Below are 17,822 nucleotides of genomic sequence, written 5' to 3'. Positions count from 1 at the left end.
ATAATTAGACAGGGTTATTGTGTTGCTCGTTTATTTACTTACAATGTAATAATTTTTATGTACAATTTTTACAAATCACTTGCAACACTTGTAGTGATGCTGGATGATAAATAAAGTTTAATTAACTAAAGGCAATCGATCGACAGTAATGTTGCTATGGTACATTATGAGGTTGACGTGTCCGAGTCGAGGTCGAGTGCCGATTTATTTTTTTTACGGAAAAACCTCAATGCCGATTGACCATTTGACCCAGTGGATCTGTGTAATTGTTTCGATGCGAAAAGTTGCTGTTGGATGCGTGACTGCTCGCTGGTTGTGTTCCACTTGACGCCATCCCGTTTGATGACGACTTGTAACCCGAAACTTGAACCTGTAAATTTAATTTTTCAATAATCACGTCATCAGAGCGATGCTTTCAATAACGAAGAGTAGTAAAAAAAATACGAGGCGTGAACTAGAATGATTTCACAGGGTTCAAGCAAAGTACTTTCAGTTAAAATCAAACCCGATGGTTTCTCGTAAATAAATATTAATAAGACCGAGGTGGCAAGGGTGTTTTGAAAAATGTTAAAGATAAAGAACCACAAGTACGTGAAAAAAGTCTTACCTTATCATTGATCTCTGGAAAAATGGTACTGAGGTTGAAGTTCGTAAGACTAGTGGTGCCAGGCGGGTGGTGGTGATGATGATTGTGTTGGAGCTGCTGGTGCTGCTGTTGCTGTGCCATAATCATGGCGTTGGTCCCCAATGAGCTCGCGGTACTACTTGTAGGCACTGTAGCAGAGGTTGACGTCGAGGAGGACATCATTGGAACCGTCGGTGGAGGTGGTGGTGGTGGTGGTGGTGGTGGTCCGGACAATGTCGTTTTACCATACTGATTCCCATAGAGGGAATTTGGCGGCGCCAAGTAGTTCGGGGCATGCTGATATTCGTCCAGAGGTGGAAAATCCAGACCCTGTGCCGCGCCAGCAGTGTTAGTGAGTTCGGGCCTCCGTTTGCTCTTCCTCGACTGTTGTTGTTGTTGTGGCTGTTGCTGCTGCTGTTGTTGCTGATGCTGTAACGGCGTCTGGCCAAAATACATTCTCTTGTCGGAGCAGCCTTGTTGCTTACTCGAGGCGTACGACTGCTGCTGCTGCTGTTGCTGTTGGTGGTGTTGCTGGTGCTGCTGTGAATGCTGCGGCTGTTGCTGTTGATGATGATTACCGTGGTGATGAGAAATACTATGGTGGTGGTTGTGATGGTGTTGCGGCTGAATTTGCTGCTGCTGCTGTTGACTCTTCGTCTCGGCCACGTTGCTACTCTGCAGAAGAGGTGCAGTCGACGTCATCAACGTTGACGTCGACGATGGAGCGTTGGTCACCAGCAAAAAGTTGTTGGTCTCGAGATAATCTGCAGCTACATTATCGTGCAACGACATCATGTAGTTGCCCGAAGCATTGCCCGGAATGTTGCCAATGAAATTGCTCGTTGGGTATATGTTGGCGTTGGAGGAATAGGCATACGGATGATTAAAGTTCTGGTTGACGACTTGTCCATACCCAGCAGTCGTGCTCGTCTCGTCCACATTGGGAAAATAATTGAAGGACATGGTCGCGTCCGAAGGAGGCATAGTCGCCAAGTTGCCCGTGAACTTGTTTTGCACGTAATTCGGGAACTTGGGTGTGCCCTTGTCCACGTGACTATTTGTATCCGATGGACCTATCAAAGCTTCGGCCGTGTAATTACTCTTACAATTTCTACTTCTCCACTGAACCTCGTTTTGTTGATTGTACTTTGGTTGTTGTTGCTGTTGTTGCTGCTGATGAGGCTGCGGTTGATAACTATTGGTAAGATCGGCAAAACTAGAATTTGCTTTCGCATCGTCGTGTTGACGATGAACTTGCTCGTTGCTAGTCGACTGCTGTTGCTGCTGCTGCTGCTGCTGCTGCTGTTGTTGTTGCTTGTGCCTCATGTCCATTTGCCTTTTACTACTTGCTCGCGGGCTACTGCTACTTTTTCGTTGTTTACGCGAGGGCTGCTGCTGCTGTTGTTGTTGTTGTTGATGTTGCTGCTGCTGTTGCTGGTGATGGTGATGATGAATCTGATGATGGGAGTGAGTTGGCTGATGAAGGTGTACCTGCTGATGCTGTTGGCTCTTTTCAACCTTATTCTCGTGCTCAACGAGCTGGCTGACCGACAAAAACGCCATGCTGTGCGATGAATTGTTCTGAGGATTGATTTGAATTTGATAATCACGAGTGGAATCTTTGCCTCTGAGCGAGTCCTTTCTGAGCTCGTTCGCTCGTAAAGTCGCCGTTTGGGGATACGTGAAATTCTGTTGTTTATCGGTCGTCGGGGTATTGGCGCTGAGAGCGAGATCGGCAACGAGAGTCGGTATCGTTTCGCCGGACGATGAGCTCTTGACTTGACTTTGTTCGCTCGACTGGGCGAGATTTTTCGTTGGTGACCACGAGAACTGCTGGTCCTCTGAGTAGTAAGTCGCATCCGTGGTCTTCCTCGTCTCAGCGGGTAGTACCGATATGTTTGGCAGACCATGGCTGACGTTCATTTCGTAGTTACCGTAAAATTGATGGTTCGAGCTGCTCTGGTTGTAATTTGACGTTTGAGAGAACAAATTGTTTTGACAAAATTCCAGCTCTTTCCCAAAAGGCGGCAGAATAATATCGACGTTCAGGTTGTGCTTGACGTCGGGTGTCATCATCCAGTTGACCGGAGGCCTTACCAATTGAGTCTGTTGTTGTTGTTGTTGTTGTTGTTGTTGTTGTTGCTGTTGTGGTTGGTGGTGGTGTTGTTGTTGTTGTTGCTGCTGTTGTTGATGAACCTGTTGATGTTGATGGAGTGTTTGTTGTTGTTGCAATTGTTGTTGTTGTTGTTGTTGTTGTTGTTGTTGTTGCTGCTGTTGCTGCTGAGTCTGAACTTGACTGCTCAAATCGACTTTAGTTTTGCCTTGGCTGGAGTGGGGCTGTTGCTGCTGTTGCACTTGCTGGATTTTATTTTTGTACATTGAATTCTCTTGCGAATGATGCAACATCGGCGCCGATTGTTGCTGATTAACTTGATATTTTGGCTGCGCTTGCAATGTTTTTTCCGCGTATTTGAAATTCGTTGTCGAATAAGAATTTTGACTGGTTGAAAATCTGTTTGACGCGTCGCTGCCGTCTATCGAGAAGTTAGCATGAGTCTCGAAATCCGTGACCGTAAAATTTGTACTGGACTTATTTGGATTGGGTTTTACAGACTGATGCGACGAAGATTGACTTAACGTACTGGGCTTCGTGATTGAAGACTCGAGATGTTGTTGACTTTGATGCTGATTTTGATTGTGCTGGTGTTGCTGGTGGAGATCGCCCATTCCGCCAATGGAATAGTTATTTGCTGAGTAGTCAACGTCCATCGGATATTTATATTTGTTCTTGTTATCCATGGAAAACTTGTACGTTTCAGCTGAAACTGCAGATTGCTGATTGTAAGAGCGATTTGATTTATTGTTTATCGATGTAGCTTGTAGCGTTCGCATATTCCTTGATTTATTGGTCAAGTCACTCTGCGATCGTTTCGATGCGTCGAGCGGAAATTTGACTTTGGACTTGTCGAAGACAGGCAATTGGGAATCCACGACGGAGAATGTCGTTTGGGTCAAAGCATCGACATTGCCTGCAGGTACGTTGTCCTTTGCCAAAGAGAGATAATTGTAGTTGTCACAAGCAACTTTTGAAACTTGATCGGAAGATAATGATAAATTATTGGTGGTGCTGGAAGATGGAATTTGCTCGCACTGTGGAAAACTCGTACTGTTGTTGTTATTGTTGAGTGGCGAAGAGAGCATGGTCCAAGACAATATACTGAAGTTTGAGTTGTTTGCTACGGTAGTCGTTGACCTACTCGTGTCTTCGTAATTCGTCGAGGTATTGACAAATGTTTCTGGCTGTTGGGAAAATGTGTTACTAGATCTGCTACTATTCACATTACCGTTGTTGTTGTTGTTGTTGTTGTTTGAAAGAACATTTCTTTCTGTTGGCTGATTGGCTTGCAAAGAAGCAGTTGTGTCTTTTTTATTTATTTTGTTTGAAATGTCACCACAAATATCATTAAAGGAATCCGAGTTGGGAAGATCATTGTTCTTTGGATGAATGTTCTTATCCAAACTGTTATGACTGCTGTTGCTGCTATTATTATCATCATTGTTTTTATTGTCAATTTTATTTTGGATAATATCGTTACCATTATTGTTGTTGCTGTTATTAGTATTATTATAATTTTTCTGGTTTTCAAGCTTTTTCGAGGAATCAAAATTTTCAGTGTTGCTTGTGTATTCAGCTAAATGAACTTTGGAAAATTGTTTTTGTTGACACGTAATTGAATTTGCCTCTTGAATTTGATTTTTGGTCAAAGATCCGGAATCCGCGGTTTGAGAGGATGGTAAAGTTGAAAATGATGGTGTTGGATTTTTTTTATTTTGTGAGGAATTCACGACACCTTGTTCCGCAAAATCATCCATCGTACAAATTTGAAGTTTGGAGAGATCATCCCTATCGGAAGGAATATCACTGGAAGTCTGACATCCAAAATTGAATTGACCACAAATACGATCGGCACTCACTTCCTTTGCACTCGTGCAGCTGGATACAGGAGGTTGGCAGTCTTGAGTCACGTACTGTGAAACGGTATCGTGATACTTGCCTAAAGTTTCCGTGGTTGATAGCGAAGTCGTCGAAACATATTTGTTTATCATCGCATTTTCCATCGGATCGTGGGGTGCAGTTGATAAAGATACGTCTTTCGCATAACTATAATCGACATCTGATTTACCTTCTAATGGATAATTTTGGAGTTTAGTATCAGTCGTCTTATCAATACAATTTGATACTTCTGAAGTCTTTAGAGATTGAGTCAAACTTGAGTTGTCGACTTTACCGGTAGAGGATGGATCGTGATTATTTTCACTACTTGGAGCAGATGTTACACTTTCAAGATTGTTGCTAACTTGACCAGTGAGTTGTTTATCATTCAGCTGTTGCTCCAAAGGTACAGAAACAATTTTAAAAGGCTCTGTGAAAGTTTGATCGCTAATAATTCTGGGAAGAGCTTTTGGTGCAACCAAAGATGTTTCTACAACAGGTGCTGAGCTTACAACATTATTACCACTGGTATTTAGTACTTGGTTGGTTGCATCAAGTTTAACCAGAGATGACGAATCGGATGCATCGGTTCCTTCAGGAACACCTGTTTCCACAACGTTTCGATCACTCGACGAATGTTTCGAATGGATCTTGAAATTATTTGGTTCTATAGCGCCGATTTGTAGCAACATTGGTGGTGTTTGACTGCTGTACTTAAACTCATCTTTCATATCGTCATCAAGTACTTCCGTCTTTCCGCTAATGGACGATACAATTGGAAAAGCCATTAAAAATGCAGCTGTTGGAGATATTGACTCTGAATTATTGGAACTCGAAGGTACGTGAAGCGATGCAAAAATATCATTTGATAAGTCGGAGTGTAACGAGTCGTTTTTATGGTTTATCGGTATGAAACTATTGTTAGGACTATACGCAATTGTTTTTGTTGCGTGAGTAATTGCGTTGTGATTATCTTTTAAATTTTTTTTCGTTTGAACCGATTCATCTTCTTTGGACAGTTTTACTGACAGAGTATTAGACACATGCAATGCTTCGTTTTTATCTTCGGTAGGATCCAGTTTCATTGTAGTTGTCGTGTTGGTGTCTAAATTTAGAAAAACTTTGTTATTTTCAGGTGGAATCGTTGTTTCGTACATTATCGCTTCAACAGAACTTGAACTATTATCTAATGTACTGTTAGTTTGAGCAGCAACGCTCTCACATTTATGATTATTAGTCTCACTTGACAATTGTTGGTCATTTGTTTCGATATTAGAAATTAATTTATCGATCCGAGTTTCAATTTCCATTAAACTCGAAGGTTGTTTTTTATCGACGTCGTCTATTGTTAGTACTTCTTCATTAGTTTTTACATTTCCAGAAAACTTTTCAACATTCTCAAGAGCGTTTGAATTTGACGACTTTTCAATGCACAGTTTTTCTTCTTTACAGTTACCACAAGCCAACGAAATGTCGTTTGATTCATTTGACGAGCTGATTTTTTCTTTTTCCGATAAAGTTTCTAAATTGCTAACAGTTTGATCCTTTGATTGTAATTTAGTAAAAGATGAATTTTCGCCAATCTTTTCGACAACTTGCTTTAAATTCTCAATCGACTTACACGTTACAGTATTGTTATACTGTACATTTTTTTGTTCCTCAACATTTGCTTTCTTTTCATTCTCGTTAGGTTTTAGTTTTTTCTTTTTACTTTCACTAACGTGACTACAACTAGAATTCAAGTTTCGTTTTATCGATTCACTGTTTGTAACTTTGCACGAGGTATTATTACTATTTAAAGCGTTTTCTTTGGTATTTTTCGCAACTTTTTGATCTTTTGTTACAGACGTTTCATTTGATTTCGTTGTTTTTACGGCATTTTTCGATCTTACTGATTTTTCGTTTAAAGACATGGCTTTGTTAGCACCATTACCATCGATTTTTTCTTTATGAATTGCCGGTATGGGAACTTTGTATGTCATGGTTGTTTCAGTAACTTCTCGTATTTTAGGTAAAATCCCCTTAGTACCTCCAATTTTACTAGAATTAATAATTGTTTTTACATTTTTTGCCCAATCTTGCGGGTTCACTAGCACATTCGTTTGAATACTTGGCACGTCATTCATTGTCATTGTTTGCACTGTACTAACCGTTTGAAAGGGCTGAACCACAATCATTTGACCTTGTTGTGGACTATTTAAAATAATGGAATTGGCAGGACAAGTTTGAGCATTGACAAACAGGTTTGATGGTAAACTTTGCATAGGTGTTACTAAAGGCATTAATTTACCTTTTGAGAGCAACAGAGTACCTGATAATGGATTATTTATCTCCATGACATCTTGAGTAATTAGTTGCTTCATTTGTTTATTTTTCTTGTTCAATTTCACCTTGTTTTGTTTTTCTAAAATGAAATTTAGGAATAAAATACGTTTAATTATGAATTTGGATGAAAATCAAATTAAAGTTGAAAATTTACTTGTGGTAGATGTAAAAGATTTTCCGCTTGTCAAACCATCATTAGTCGACTTTTTACTAGGCAAAACTGAGTCATCATTTTTTTCTGATTTTTCACTAGAACCGCTATTAATATCGTTTTCTTGATTTTCACTGGTACTTTCCTCAGAAACGTATTTATTACGATCGGGTGACTCTTCAATTTTTTCATTCTTTAGCAATTTTTTCTTATTATTAATTTTTAAACTTTTAACGTTTCTTCCCTTTTTCTCTTTTTTCTTTTTTTCTTTTTTATCTGAACAAAGAATAATCAAAATTGCATGATTGTGAATTAAATAAAATTAAATTGAACTACCATAGAATATTAATCTTACTTGTTTCCACTTGGGTAACGATTCTAGAACCAGGTGAGACATTGATTCTATTGGACCACTTGAGTGGTGAAATTTTTTCCAAAGCAGGTTCTTCTGGAATGCTGATGCCTGCATTTTTCAAAAGTTCAGAAAGCAAGTGAGTTCTGGATATGAGTTGAGTTACAAGTCTTTTCAAACGAGTCAATTCTTCTCCTATTTAACAAAAAACAGTTTAAAAATATCTTAAAATCTGTTTACCAACAACATGTACTTACTGTGAAGGTCTGATGCTTGAGCATTGAACAATTCGTCAGTTTTACTTTGCAGATCTTTGATGTACTTAGATGCATGGATAAGTATGTCAATTTTATTTCTCTTACGACCTTCTAAAAGAGGAGGTAAAAGATCTGACAAATTTTTGAAGTAACCATTCATGCGATTTCTTCTGTCTCTTTCCCATGTCTTGGCTTTCCTAAAAAAAAATAATAATAAAATAAAATAAAATAACGTTTTCAATGTTTATTCAATTATAATAGCTCTTCATCGTTAAAAACGTTTATAAAATAAAAGATTTTTTAACTTACGTATTTTCCTTTCGAGGCATAATATACTCGACTTGGCCTATCTAACATTGTTCTCTTCTTACACGAAAATTCTTGTAAAAATAGTACTTTATCTACACATTCTTGTTTATTAATGTTGTGCTCAGTAGGTTATGTATAAGTATGCAAGATAAAAAACCATCGAGAGGCAGCTTGTATATTTAATAAAAAAAAAAAAAAAAAAACCATTATTTACATTATCACGAGGTCACTTTTATTTCATTTATAATAAAATTTATTTCTAAGTAAGTAGCTACCGTACGGATCGACCAAAAAACTCTAATCTTTCAACAAATTATACCTCCATATGTGTATCTATACTAGGTATACCACATATATACCAGCAAGCAGACTACCAGTGTGGCAGTGTGGGGCACATCACTTTTGCACCTTTAAATTAATAAAAGAGGGGGGGTAAACGTGGTATATATTGACTGGAGAGGGGGGAGGCTTTGGGATATATATCAAGAAGTGGTGAAGGGGCCATTTGTTTACGTTTTGGTCTTGTGGTAGTATAGGTGAAATTGGTCAATGAACTTTTATATGGCGGTCATCAACTAATCATAGTAAATTTTGATATTTAGCTTCATTTTTCTCTGCGTAAATGTGTCATACCCATTCCCAAGCTGCCATTTCGTTTAAAGAGATGAAAAAAACGCAGTTGTCTAACAAAAGCAACTTGTAAAATGTTCATGTACTTTACTGTTTTGGAAACTAATGGCGTTACAACCTGTATACTAACTGTCGGTGGAACTTCCGCTTCCGCATGTCAACGAAATATCGGGTGGCATTCCCATGCCAAACAGCAAAAAATATATCAAAGTTTGTTGACATGCGGAACCCACCGATAATTATTACAGGTACAGTGGGTGTATCCGTAACTTACTAAAAAAAATCCACACTGATTTTTGAAATTATGTATTAAAATATACATACATTTTAGGGCAAAATGTAAATGCTACAGGTATGAATCAAATGATTTACAAAAAATAAAAAAGCGTGGGTATCACTGTGATTTTCTGTAAAATCAAAAAACTTTCTATGCGATTAATCCTAATCTATAGCTGTACTTTTCGAATATTTGCAATTGAAGTACTTCTTTCATATATTACGTACACGAAATGTTTAATTCTTTATGCATGGCAAGTATATACCTGCAACCTGAAAAATTAAATATTTTATGCCCCACAGCTCGAAGTAAAAAATGCCACTAATAGGCAATTTTACATTTTTATTAAGTAAGTACCGACCTAATGGCTTTCAGCCTCGGAATTTGTAATTCTTGTAAATAAGTACGTAAAAAAATAACTTTAATGTAATAAGTACATAGCAAAGTGATGCATCATACTAGATACTGTAGTAAGATTTGCTCATACCTCATTACATACTTATCATTGAAATCAACTCTAGCTCATATATAGCTATATTAAGTATAGCATATTTCATACATTACGTTCATACTATAGTTCATATTCATATAGCTCGGCACTCGGCAGCTCCGCAGCTCGTTCGCACAAAACACACCTCTATATAAGTACACGTAATGCAGCTGTCTCTTTTCCTCCTTCAATTTCTTCGTTTCTTCTTCTTTCATTCCTTCGTGTGTGTACAATTTGTATGTTGTTGTGCAGATTCACTATTCGCAGTATTCGCAGTATTCGCACTGATCGCAGTTTGCAGTTTTATTGCGCATAAATAAAAATTACATGGTACCATTTTATGTTGGATAAGTCGATTGCTATAACTTTAATTGTGCATAAACAAAATTGTTCAAGTGCGATAAACACCATTAAACGAAAAATGATTGTGTAGTTACAATTGTAAATTAAATTATACGTTCTACAATGGCTATAGCAGGCTAAATTTTTTGCCAACTACCTCCATAACAAGTGGCTGAAGTAATGGGTGGAGTTGATAGTGTATCAAACGTTAATATGAGTTATCTATTACTCACCTTGGTTCGATATTTTTTGCAACTTTGAAAAACTACTTTTACACGGCATTCAAGTGAATGGCTCATACATTTATTATTTACCTCCGTCATTTCAATTAAATGATCGCAACGTCATTTTTTTGAGGTTAGCTCTCTTTATTTATCTTTTTCCTTTTCGTATACTTAGGCACTCCTACATTTACGTCATTTTGTTATAGACAATTACTTGCCTTTTCTAACATTTCATTTATATTCATCAAATAGGTAGCTTCTCGTGTCGAAGCCCACTAAATTCAGGATCTGTCTCGTTGCAGATTAGTGTCTGGTGCTGAATATTGAACAAATTGAGTATAAGAAATGTCTGACGAACCAGAAAAGGTGATACATCAAAATAATGAAATAGATTATGGTGATGTGACAGCAGATGACGATGAAGGCTCTGATGGTGTCGTTGTGCCTGAACTTCAGGGAACTCTATCAAAATGGACTAATTATATTCATGGGTGGCAAACTCGTTTTATTGTTTTGAAAGATGGAACATTATCCTATTACAAATCTGAACAAGACAGTGGTTTTGGTTGTAGAGGTTCCATCAGTCTTTACAAAGCAGATATAAAGGTACCTACATAGAAACATTATCTACATGGTTTTAATTTTTTTTTTACGGCTCCATTAATCAACACGAATTTTTTCGTTTCACTAGGCTCACGAGTTTGATGATTGTAGATTCGATGTATCTGTTAATGATTGTTTGGTGTGGTATCTAAGAGCTAGTCATCCAGAAGAAAGGCAACGTTGGGTAGACGTCTTGAAATCGTACAAGGTAATGCTTTTAATTTGAAATCATTTGGTATAGTATACGTAAATGTTATTGACACAAATTTAGTGGTTTAAATAGGTGTGCTATCGTATGTAACAGGTGCATGTTGATAGTTAGCTTTAATTTTTGTGTTTTAAAAATTTTTTTAATTGTATTAATGTAAAAAAATTAAGTAATGGTGTTATTTTTAAATAAACTAGGCAGTGTTTAAAAATTGCAATAAAGAATATTTTCAAAGTAGTAATCAGAATTCTATTGTGAAACGTTAAAAAAAAGGCAATTCGTGCTCTTTGTAGTTTGCAATTTTATTTCTATGCTCAATACACAAATCTACAGTTATTAATATTGTAAATAAAAAAAATCAATTCAAAACAAACTGTATATCATGTACTGTTTTATCAATTGATAAGCAAAAAAGTTTCGAAAATATTAACTGTTAGTCGATCGAGATATCTTTTATAATGATCGATATCTGCAGATAAAAAAGATCTTGATTATCGCTTTGTGCAACTCCGATTATGTAAACAAGATTTTTCTACAAAAAAGTACTGAGTCTACATTAAATTGCCCAAAATATTTAAATACTTGCAATCATGAGTTTTCAAAATTAAATGCTACGTCAACGAAAAAACAATTTCAACTATTTTCAGCCGAAGGCTCGAATGTTTGTTTCGTTTTTCAAACTATTCTTTTGATGCCTATTTTCTTTTTCAGATCATTTCTCAGTTTCCATTCAATCGAAGGAAACAACAACACTAAGCTAATAATTAATTTTTTTTTTGTTATTGATGCAAGTACGGATTCTGTACTTTTTTTTTTCATTCCCGAATAAAATATTTCATTATTTTTGTCTCGTACGTAAAAGCTGTACTGCTACATATACTATGAAAAATTCTGGCAAAAAAAGCTAATTAAGAAACTGTTGCTTAAAAAAGCATTGGTATTAGAGTCTTTTATACAAGTATTTTCTACAAAACGCGATTGACGTAACGAGGAGTAAGTAATAACGATAAAAAAAATGTTAGATGGAATAAATTAACGGTGGACCACGACCAAAGTGAAGGAACCGAATCCAAAAGCTCGCCGTGTCGAAAGAGTTTTATGTAATCTGATTTTAATGGTCGAAAGGAAGAAAAACAAAATATATACACATGTGTCAATTTATGATGAATTTCAAGGCGCAATGTCGAAAGATCGCGCCCATGTATCCCGTCCTCCACACTGGTGGTGGTTGCCGGCCAAGCTGTATGGGCCTGTATATATCGATTTTTGTGTATATTGTATATATATAATTTGCCTACCATCGTGTTTTATGCGCACCTGTTTGATCAGATCCGTATCTTGTGTGCAGATAACATAGGTATACATGCCCACGTTAAATTGACAAAGAGAAAAAAGGCTTTGCAATTTATTGTGCCACAGTCGATTTTTCCGTCCCGTTCGCTCATTCGATACAGTTACCTATATACATACCGAGACATGTATGTGTATATATAAAACATAGATATATATGTAACGTGTAGTACGTATACGTCTTTTACGTAATAAATATCGCCATACGTATTACGTATGTATACTTGTATCGGTAATGGTATCTCACAATGACTGTACTTATTAGGTGTGTGTATATACACATATGTATACGTTTGTTCCTCGCGTGAGCTCAAGAGGCTCATCAAGTACTTGCACGTAATATGTAATGTACAAAACTGACACTTGCTCGCGCTCGTGTCCTTTCCTCGTACCGGTCGTCAACCGGTGTCCCCTATAACATGTATGCCAGATTTAAAAGGAAAAATTAACAAAATAATAACCACACCTCACGCAAAGTACACCTAGGGGCTACAGGAAAGCTCTTGAAATCCAATGAAAAAGGTTTTTTTTTTTTTTTTTTTTTTTTTAGATCTCCCGTATTTTTTATTTGACGAACGTGTGAAATTTTCAGCGCAACTTGGGGTAATTGTTTGCCTTGAATCGAGCACTCAAACCCCTGTATTTCTTTGTACAACTGATGATATTAACTGATAATGAAACAACGTGTGTGTACTTTATTGTACGTATACTCAAACTCAGCTTGTGCATAATACGCATTCATAGGTACCTATACATGTCACGGACGAGCTCGTGAATGTTAAAACGTACACTTTAACGCACATTGTTTGTTTCTTTTTTTTGTTTTTTTAATCATCGAGTCCCCGGTTAAAAGATAGTATTTTAACACACTCGATCGAACCTGAATTTCCCCGTATTTATAAATAAACGATGACTTTGAAACCCGACGTTTGATAATATGTATATTCATAAAAAAAAATAAAAAATAAAATAAAAATGTAAACGCAGAGTTGATGGTGTTTTGCAGGCCGAGTCGGGCTACGGGAGCGAGAACAGCCTAAAGCGCCACGGGAGTGCCATTTCCCTGGTGTCCAACAGCCAGTCGACGGCGAGCGTGGGGAGCTTGAGCCGACGTGGAGCCCGGGGCCTGAGGGAAAAGCTCGCCGAGATCGAGACCTTCAAGGACATCCTCGTCCAGCAGGTCGATGGCCTCCAGAAGTACTTTGACGAGTGCGCGGCCGGCAAGCCCGATAAGAGCGCGGCGGATCGCGACGGCCAGCCGGAGTCGGCGGGTAGCAGCAGTAGCGGCGACAGCTGCGGCGACGGGAGCACGGCGCTAGAGCAGGCCATCGACTTCAAGGGCGAGGCCATCAGCTTCAAGGCGACCAGCGAGGGGGTCGTCGCCACCCTGCAGCACTGCGTCGAGTTGATGCTGCAGCGCGAGGACGCCTGGCGCAAGCGCTGCGAACGGGAGATGGACAAGAGGCGCAAGCTCCAAGAGATCTGCAAGTCCCTCAAGGACCAGCTTACCGCGGCCAACCAGGGACTCAACGCTCGGCCTCGGCTGATTATCCGCGGTGGACCCGACTACGAGGTACGGGGCCTTTTTTGTTCACCCCACCCGTCGGAGACACGCGTAACTGCTTTTTTTACATTTTCTAATCAGTACCATACGTCAGGTTTATATTCGAGTCGCGTGAATCGAGAGATTGTCAACAAATGAACTGGGCAATGAAAAGTACCCAAAGCGCGTCGATCTATGGTGTGTACGCGTATATGGAAATGGAGAAAAAACAAACAAAAAAAAAAAAAAAAAAAAAAACGTATTAATGAACTTGAAAAAGAGACGGAGAAGCCAAGTGTAATACGTAATAAAATGAACCGTGTATATACTTAGTCCCCGCTGTACTCGTCGCGTATGTTATGACGTATGGGATTGCTTTCCCAATCTCGCGAGCGAGCGAGCGCTCCTTTGAATTCCCAATGCTTGCCGGGCTGTGCTATTCCCTCTCGTACCATGTGGTCCGATGAGCCATGTTTCTCAACCGTGGCTTGCCTCACTCCCGAGAGTGCCACTTATGCACGCCTTGCCAAAGGAACATATAACTTACTTACTTGTCCGAAAAAAGCAGTCAGTGGTTTTTCGACCGCCGGGGCCATGTGTACCCGGCTCCATCGTCGTCGTCGTAGTCTCCAGCCTTGTTCTGTTTACCGTTCGCAGGAGGGGCCACACAGTGCGCTCTGCGATGAGGAATTCTACGACGCCGTGGAGACCGGCCTCGACAAGATCGACGAGGATAACCAGATCAAGGACAGGCTCAAGCAAAAGTCCGTGGCGATTCCCGCGACCCTCAATACCCCGGCTGTCAAACACCGGCTTTGGCCCGAGGTGGGTGTATCAAGTTCGTTGCTTCCCTCGGTGTTTTCATCCTCCAGAGTCATTCGTTAATTTGTAATGCAGATCGACAGGATAACCCTTGAACAGCTGCACTGCGCGAGGTTGGGTGTCGGAGCTGGGGGCTGGCAGTTGTTTGCCGAGGACGGTGACATGAGGATGTACAGGCGGGAGGAGGAGGCTGACGGACTGGTGGTCGATCCTCTCAAGGCGTGTCACGTGGTCAAGGGTGTCACCGGCCAGGAGGTTTGTAAGATATTCTTTAGTCCCGAGTACCGCAGTGGCTGGGAAACGACGTTGGAGGACATGACCGTTATTGAGAACGTGTCCAAAGATACTTTGATATTTCTTCAAACTCACAAGAGAATCTGGCCCGCGAGCCAGAGGGATGCCCTCTTTTGGTCCCACATACGCAAGGTACCCGATGAACAGGATTCGGACGCTCAGGACTTGTGGATTGTCTGCAATCACAGTACCGAACACGCGGACTATCCGGTAAGATGTCGTGTTTTTTTTTTTCAGTGGTTGGTTGGGAAATAATCGCAATGAAAATTTTTTCGTTGTTAGCCAAACACTGGAAAGTGCGTCAGAGTCTTTTTGACTGTTTGCCTTGTCTGTCAGACACATGTCAAACCTCCAAAGGAAAATGAAAAAATCAAAAGGGAAGATATTACCTGTAAAATAACTTATTGTTCAGTTGGTTGGTACAATTTTATTATTTTTACTTGCCAAGTGTGTAAATTTAAATATTAAATCTTTTTTTTTTTTTTTCCTCAGTCAATCCCGGTGGATGGGCTCCTGCGGCAGTTCTCCGTGCTGTGTACAAGAAGGAGTACCCAAAGTTTCTCAAGCGCTTTACTAATTTTTGTATTGAACAGTGCAAAGACAAGCCAATTACATTCTAAGTCTTTAACAACCAACATTTTTTCATTCTCTCGCGTGATGGTGAAGCGCAATATTGCTAAGTATGCCTACACGTTACAATTCTTATTTTCAAATTATTTTTTCACTTTGTTATTAATTACAATTATGTACAATTTTCAATCATGTCAAGTACAATATTGACGTTTACAAATAATGCACCAGTAATATAAAATTGTGACTAGGGCACGAATACAAAATGTAGCAGAGTAATTTTTTGTACAATAATGCTGAGCACAAACATTTCCAACATTTTACCTTACGAATTGTGTTACTGCCCCAAAAAAATTTACTCATTTAAACATTTAGATGAGAAAAAGCACCTGCCTGTGATCAAATTGACATAACTTCTCACTTCAAAATTGAGGAACTCAAAAGTGATGTAAATATGAATTTCGATGAAACATTGAATCTGTGAATTTTTTATTGTAAGAAAATTAATGAAATTATTCATAATGAATGTATTACTCTGCTTGATTTTTCAATTCGTATCCACTTCATAGCGTATTTGTCGTTTTTGTACATAAACTTACAAGAACATTTTTCTATCCCGACTATAAGAATTCTTTTTCTTATCATACGTCGGGATGATGTCCAAGTTGTACAAATTTTCTGATCTAAATACATAATATATGCACTATGTGTACCTATTGTTACACTTTGCCATACACAAAAAATTGTATTATAAAATATTGCGAATTAAATTGTTATTTTTATTTATATAAAAAAAAAAATGTATGTATATGGAACATATAATAAAGACTGTTAGCGTATTGCTTACTTTTTAATATAAAATTTTATTACATTATAAATTTATTTACATTAAACTGAATATTAATTCAAATGGTTTGTAAGTAAATACTGAGTCATCAAGTTACAGTAGAAGCTCCACTGTTTTTCGAAATTTTTGCTATTTCGTCTTTAAACTTAGCAATTGTTTCCTTTGCTAGTGTCAATTTTTCTTTAAACTCTACGATCTCGTTTTTTATCTTAGTCTTAGCATCTAATATTTCCTGGAGAGCTTGTTCTTTTTTAGCTTCAACTGAAAAATTTTGATGTTTGAGCTAGTTTTTTTTTTTTTGAAAGACAAGAATTGTATCATCTGTAGTATATTAAATATACTTACAGTCAGTTTCATGTCGCCAGACACCGTTGGTCAGTGGTTTTGTTGAGTTCAACAAATGTTGCATGAGAGCGGTAGGATCTTGAAATATGATTTCATCGTACGACTCGGATACCAAGCTCTTTTTTATGACTTGGCCATCAGGTGACGTTTGAAATAATTTTAAGACGTGGTAGGCCGTGATCTGAAATGCAATAAAAAGGTCAGTAGTGAAGAAAATTTTCAAACAGGAACAATAGATCGGACACATGTCTGACTAACAGGTCTTTCGTTGGGATCATGAAAATAAATTTTGATGACAATTTCGAATTCTCCCCAGCCAGTTTCCGTCAATTCGTAGGGTGGCTTTGTCACTATCCTATTTGGATTGTTGTAACTCTCGTGAAGTTTGAAATGAATTTTCTTAACGTAAGCCGACATATCCTCATTGTTGTAGGGCTTGACGTAAACCGTCCACTGATGGGTATGGCCATCTTCTTCCCTTTTTTTGCCAAAATAGCGTGCAATATTACCATACACAATTGGCTTAACAATAGTCACACCCTAAACAACGATATATTCCATGTTATCACAACTGGCATTGTTATTATCAATGAATCATAGTAAAATGATAAAAGTGTAAAAGAAATACTATGTGGAACAGATACTTTTAGATAATAAAAACATATTAACCTTTACTCTGCCTCCCGAGTCGGGACCAAATTCAGTTGTACATGACATTTGTGAATATCTCATCTATTTGCAAAACAAACAAAAAATTACTTGTGCTTTATATGATCACCATTTGTGGAGATGAGGATAAATGTTGGATTTGTAATAATCAACATGTTTATTGTTTATCGGAGTGCTTCGAGTCGTTCGGTGTGTGTTATTTTCTCTTGCACGAATCGCAGCAACCCCAACCAACCCCTAAGAATAAATATATAGATATACAGAAAAATAAAACGACAATATACTTACCCTGAAGCAGTAGAGATAAACTCTCGATTCGACTAACGGTAACGAAAAGTTGCAAGGTGAAAAGTATATATGTATGTATAGGTATTATGTTTATTAGTTGCTTATTTGAACACCGTATCAGAGATCAACTGATCAGAACTATCCAGTAAATCGCTTCTGCAGTCCCCGTCCTATACCACTCCAATGTCCAATCTCCAATCCACATCAGCAAATAAATAATGCAGCCGCTGCAGTTTCAGACAGCCAATCGGACAATTAAAATATTCCATTGCCGACTGCCAACATGTTAGTATTGGTGGGGTCTTTT

The 17,822-nt window shown here is 38.3% G+C and overlaps 3 protein-coding genes across 4 annotated transcripts; 1 reads left to right on the top strand and 2 right to left on the bottom strand.

Moving 5' to 3' along the window:
• Window positions 1–31: 31 nt before the first annotated feature.
• Window positions 32–8,321, bottom strand: LOC106642770 (uncharacterized). The gene is made up of 6 exons (XM_089590598.1): window positions 8,014–8,321; window positions 7,705–7,901; window positions 7,451–7,642; window positions 7,099–7,371; window positions 608–7,023; window positions 32–370 (listed from the first exon to the last, which is right to left on the bottom strand). The coding sequence occupies exons 1-6, from the start codon at window positions 8,031–8,033 to the stop codon at window positions 227–229; spliced, it is 7,242 nt and encodes a 2,413-aa protein (XP_089446724.1). The 5' UTR covers window positions 8,034–8,321; the 3' UTR covers window positions 32–226.
• A 1,347-nt stretch (window positions 8,322–9,668) lies between these two features.
• On the top strand, window positions 9,669–16,220 carry cert (ceramide transfer protein). Of its 2 annotated transcripts, none has more exons than XM_089590658.1 (8): window positions 9,669–10,109; window positions 10,279–10,582; window positions 10,668–10,787; window positions 13,144–13,710; window positions 14,338–14,505; window positions 14,578–15,006; window positions 15,079–15,211; window positions 15,289–16,220. In XM_089590658.1, exons 2-8 carry the CDS (start codon window positions 10,322–10,324, stop codon window positions 15,414–15,416), a joined length of 1,806 nt encoding a protein of 601 aa, XP_089446784.1. In that variant the 5' UTR covers window positions 9,669–10,109; window positions 10,279–10,321; the 3' UTR covers window positions 15,417–16,220. The 2 variants fall into 2 exon arrangements, with proteins under 2 accessions (XP_089446784.1, XP_089446788.1); XM_089590662.1 differs by having other exon boundaries at window positions 10,229–10,582.
• Window positions 16,221–16,265: 45 nt separating this feature from the next.
• Gas41 (YEATS domain-containing protein 4 Gas41) lies at window positions 16,266–17,708 on the bottom strand. Its single transcript, XM_014357700.3, has 5 exons — window positions 17,516–17,708; window positions 17,228–17,290; window positions 16,817–17,098; window positions 16,559–16,739; window positions 16,266–16,474 (listed from the first exon to the last, which is right to left on the bottom strand). Exons 2-5 carry the CDS (start codon window positions 17,288–17,290, stop codon window positions 16,302–16,304), a joined length of 699 nt encoding a protein of 232 aa, XP_014213186.1. The 5' UTR covers window positions 17,516–17,708; the 3' UTR covers window positions 16,266–16,301.
• Window positions 17,709–17,822: the final 114 nt, after the last annotated feature.

This window comes from Copidosoma floridanum, unplaced genomic scaffold, assembly GCF_036245765.1.
Source record: "Copidosoma floridanum isolate Cflo_tuat_1 unplaced genomic scaffold, Cflo_Japanese_pri ptg000001l, whole genome shotgun sequence".
NCBI classification, from domain to species: domain Eukaryota; kingdom Metazoa; phylum Arthropoda; class Insecta; order Hymenoptera; family Encyrtidae; genus Copidosoma; species Copidosoma floridanum.
Note: the sequence above shows the minus strand (reverse complement) of the source record. Positions and strands in the feature narration are given on the sequence as shown.

Excerpts from the sequence above, each read along its gene's own strand:
- Gas41 (XM_014357700.3), bottom strand. The coding sequence starts at position 17,290 with ATGAGATATTCACAAATGTCATGTACAACTGAATTTGGTCCCGACTCG. Across the intron at positions 17,099-17,227 it reads ACTCGGGAGGCAGAGTAAAG|GGTGTGACTATTGTTAAGCC; the intron begins GTTAATATGTTT and ends ATCGTTGTTTAG. Across the intron at positions 16,740-16,816 it reads ATGATCCCAACGAAAGACCT|ATCACGGCCTACCACGTCTT; the intron begins GTTAGTCAGACA and ends ATTGCATTTCAG.
- LOC106642770 (XM_089590598.1), bottom strand. The coding sequence starts at position 8,033 with ATGCCTCGAAAGGAAAATAC. Across the intron at positions 7,643-7,704 it reads TCAAGCATCAGACCTTCACA|GAGAAGAATTGACTCGTTTG; the intron begins GTAAGTACATGT and ends TTTGTTAAATAG. Across the intron at positions 371-607 it reads TTCCAGAGATCAATGATAAG|GTTCAAGTTTCGGGTTACAA; the intron begins GTAAGACTTTTT and ends TTAAATTTACAG.
- cert (XM_089590658.1), top strand. The coding sequence starts at position 10,322 with ATGTCTGACGAACCAGAAAAGGTGATACATCAAAATAATGAAATAGAT. Across the intron at positions 13,711-14,337 it reads GCGGTGGACCCGACTACGAG|GAGGGGCCACACAGTGCGCT; the intron begins GTACGGGGCCTT and ends TACCGTTCGCAG. Across the intron at positions 15,212-15,288 it reads AATAACTTATTGTTCAGTTG|TCAATCCCGGTGGATGGGCT; the intron begins GTTGGTACAATT and ends TTTTTTCCTCAG.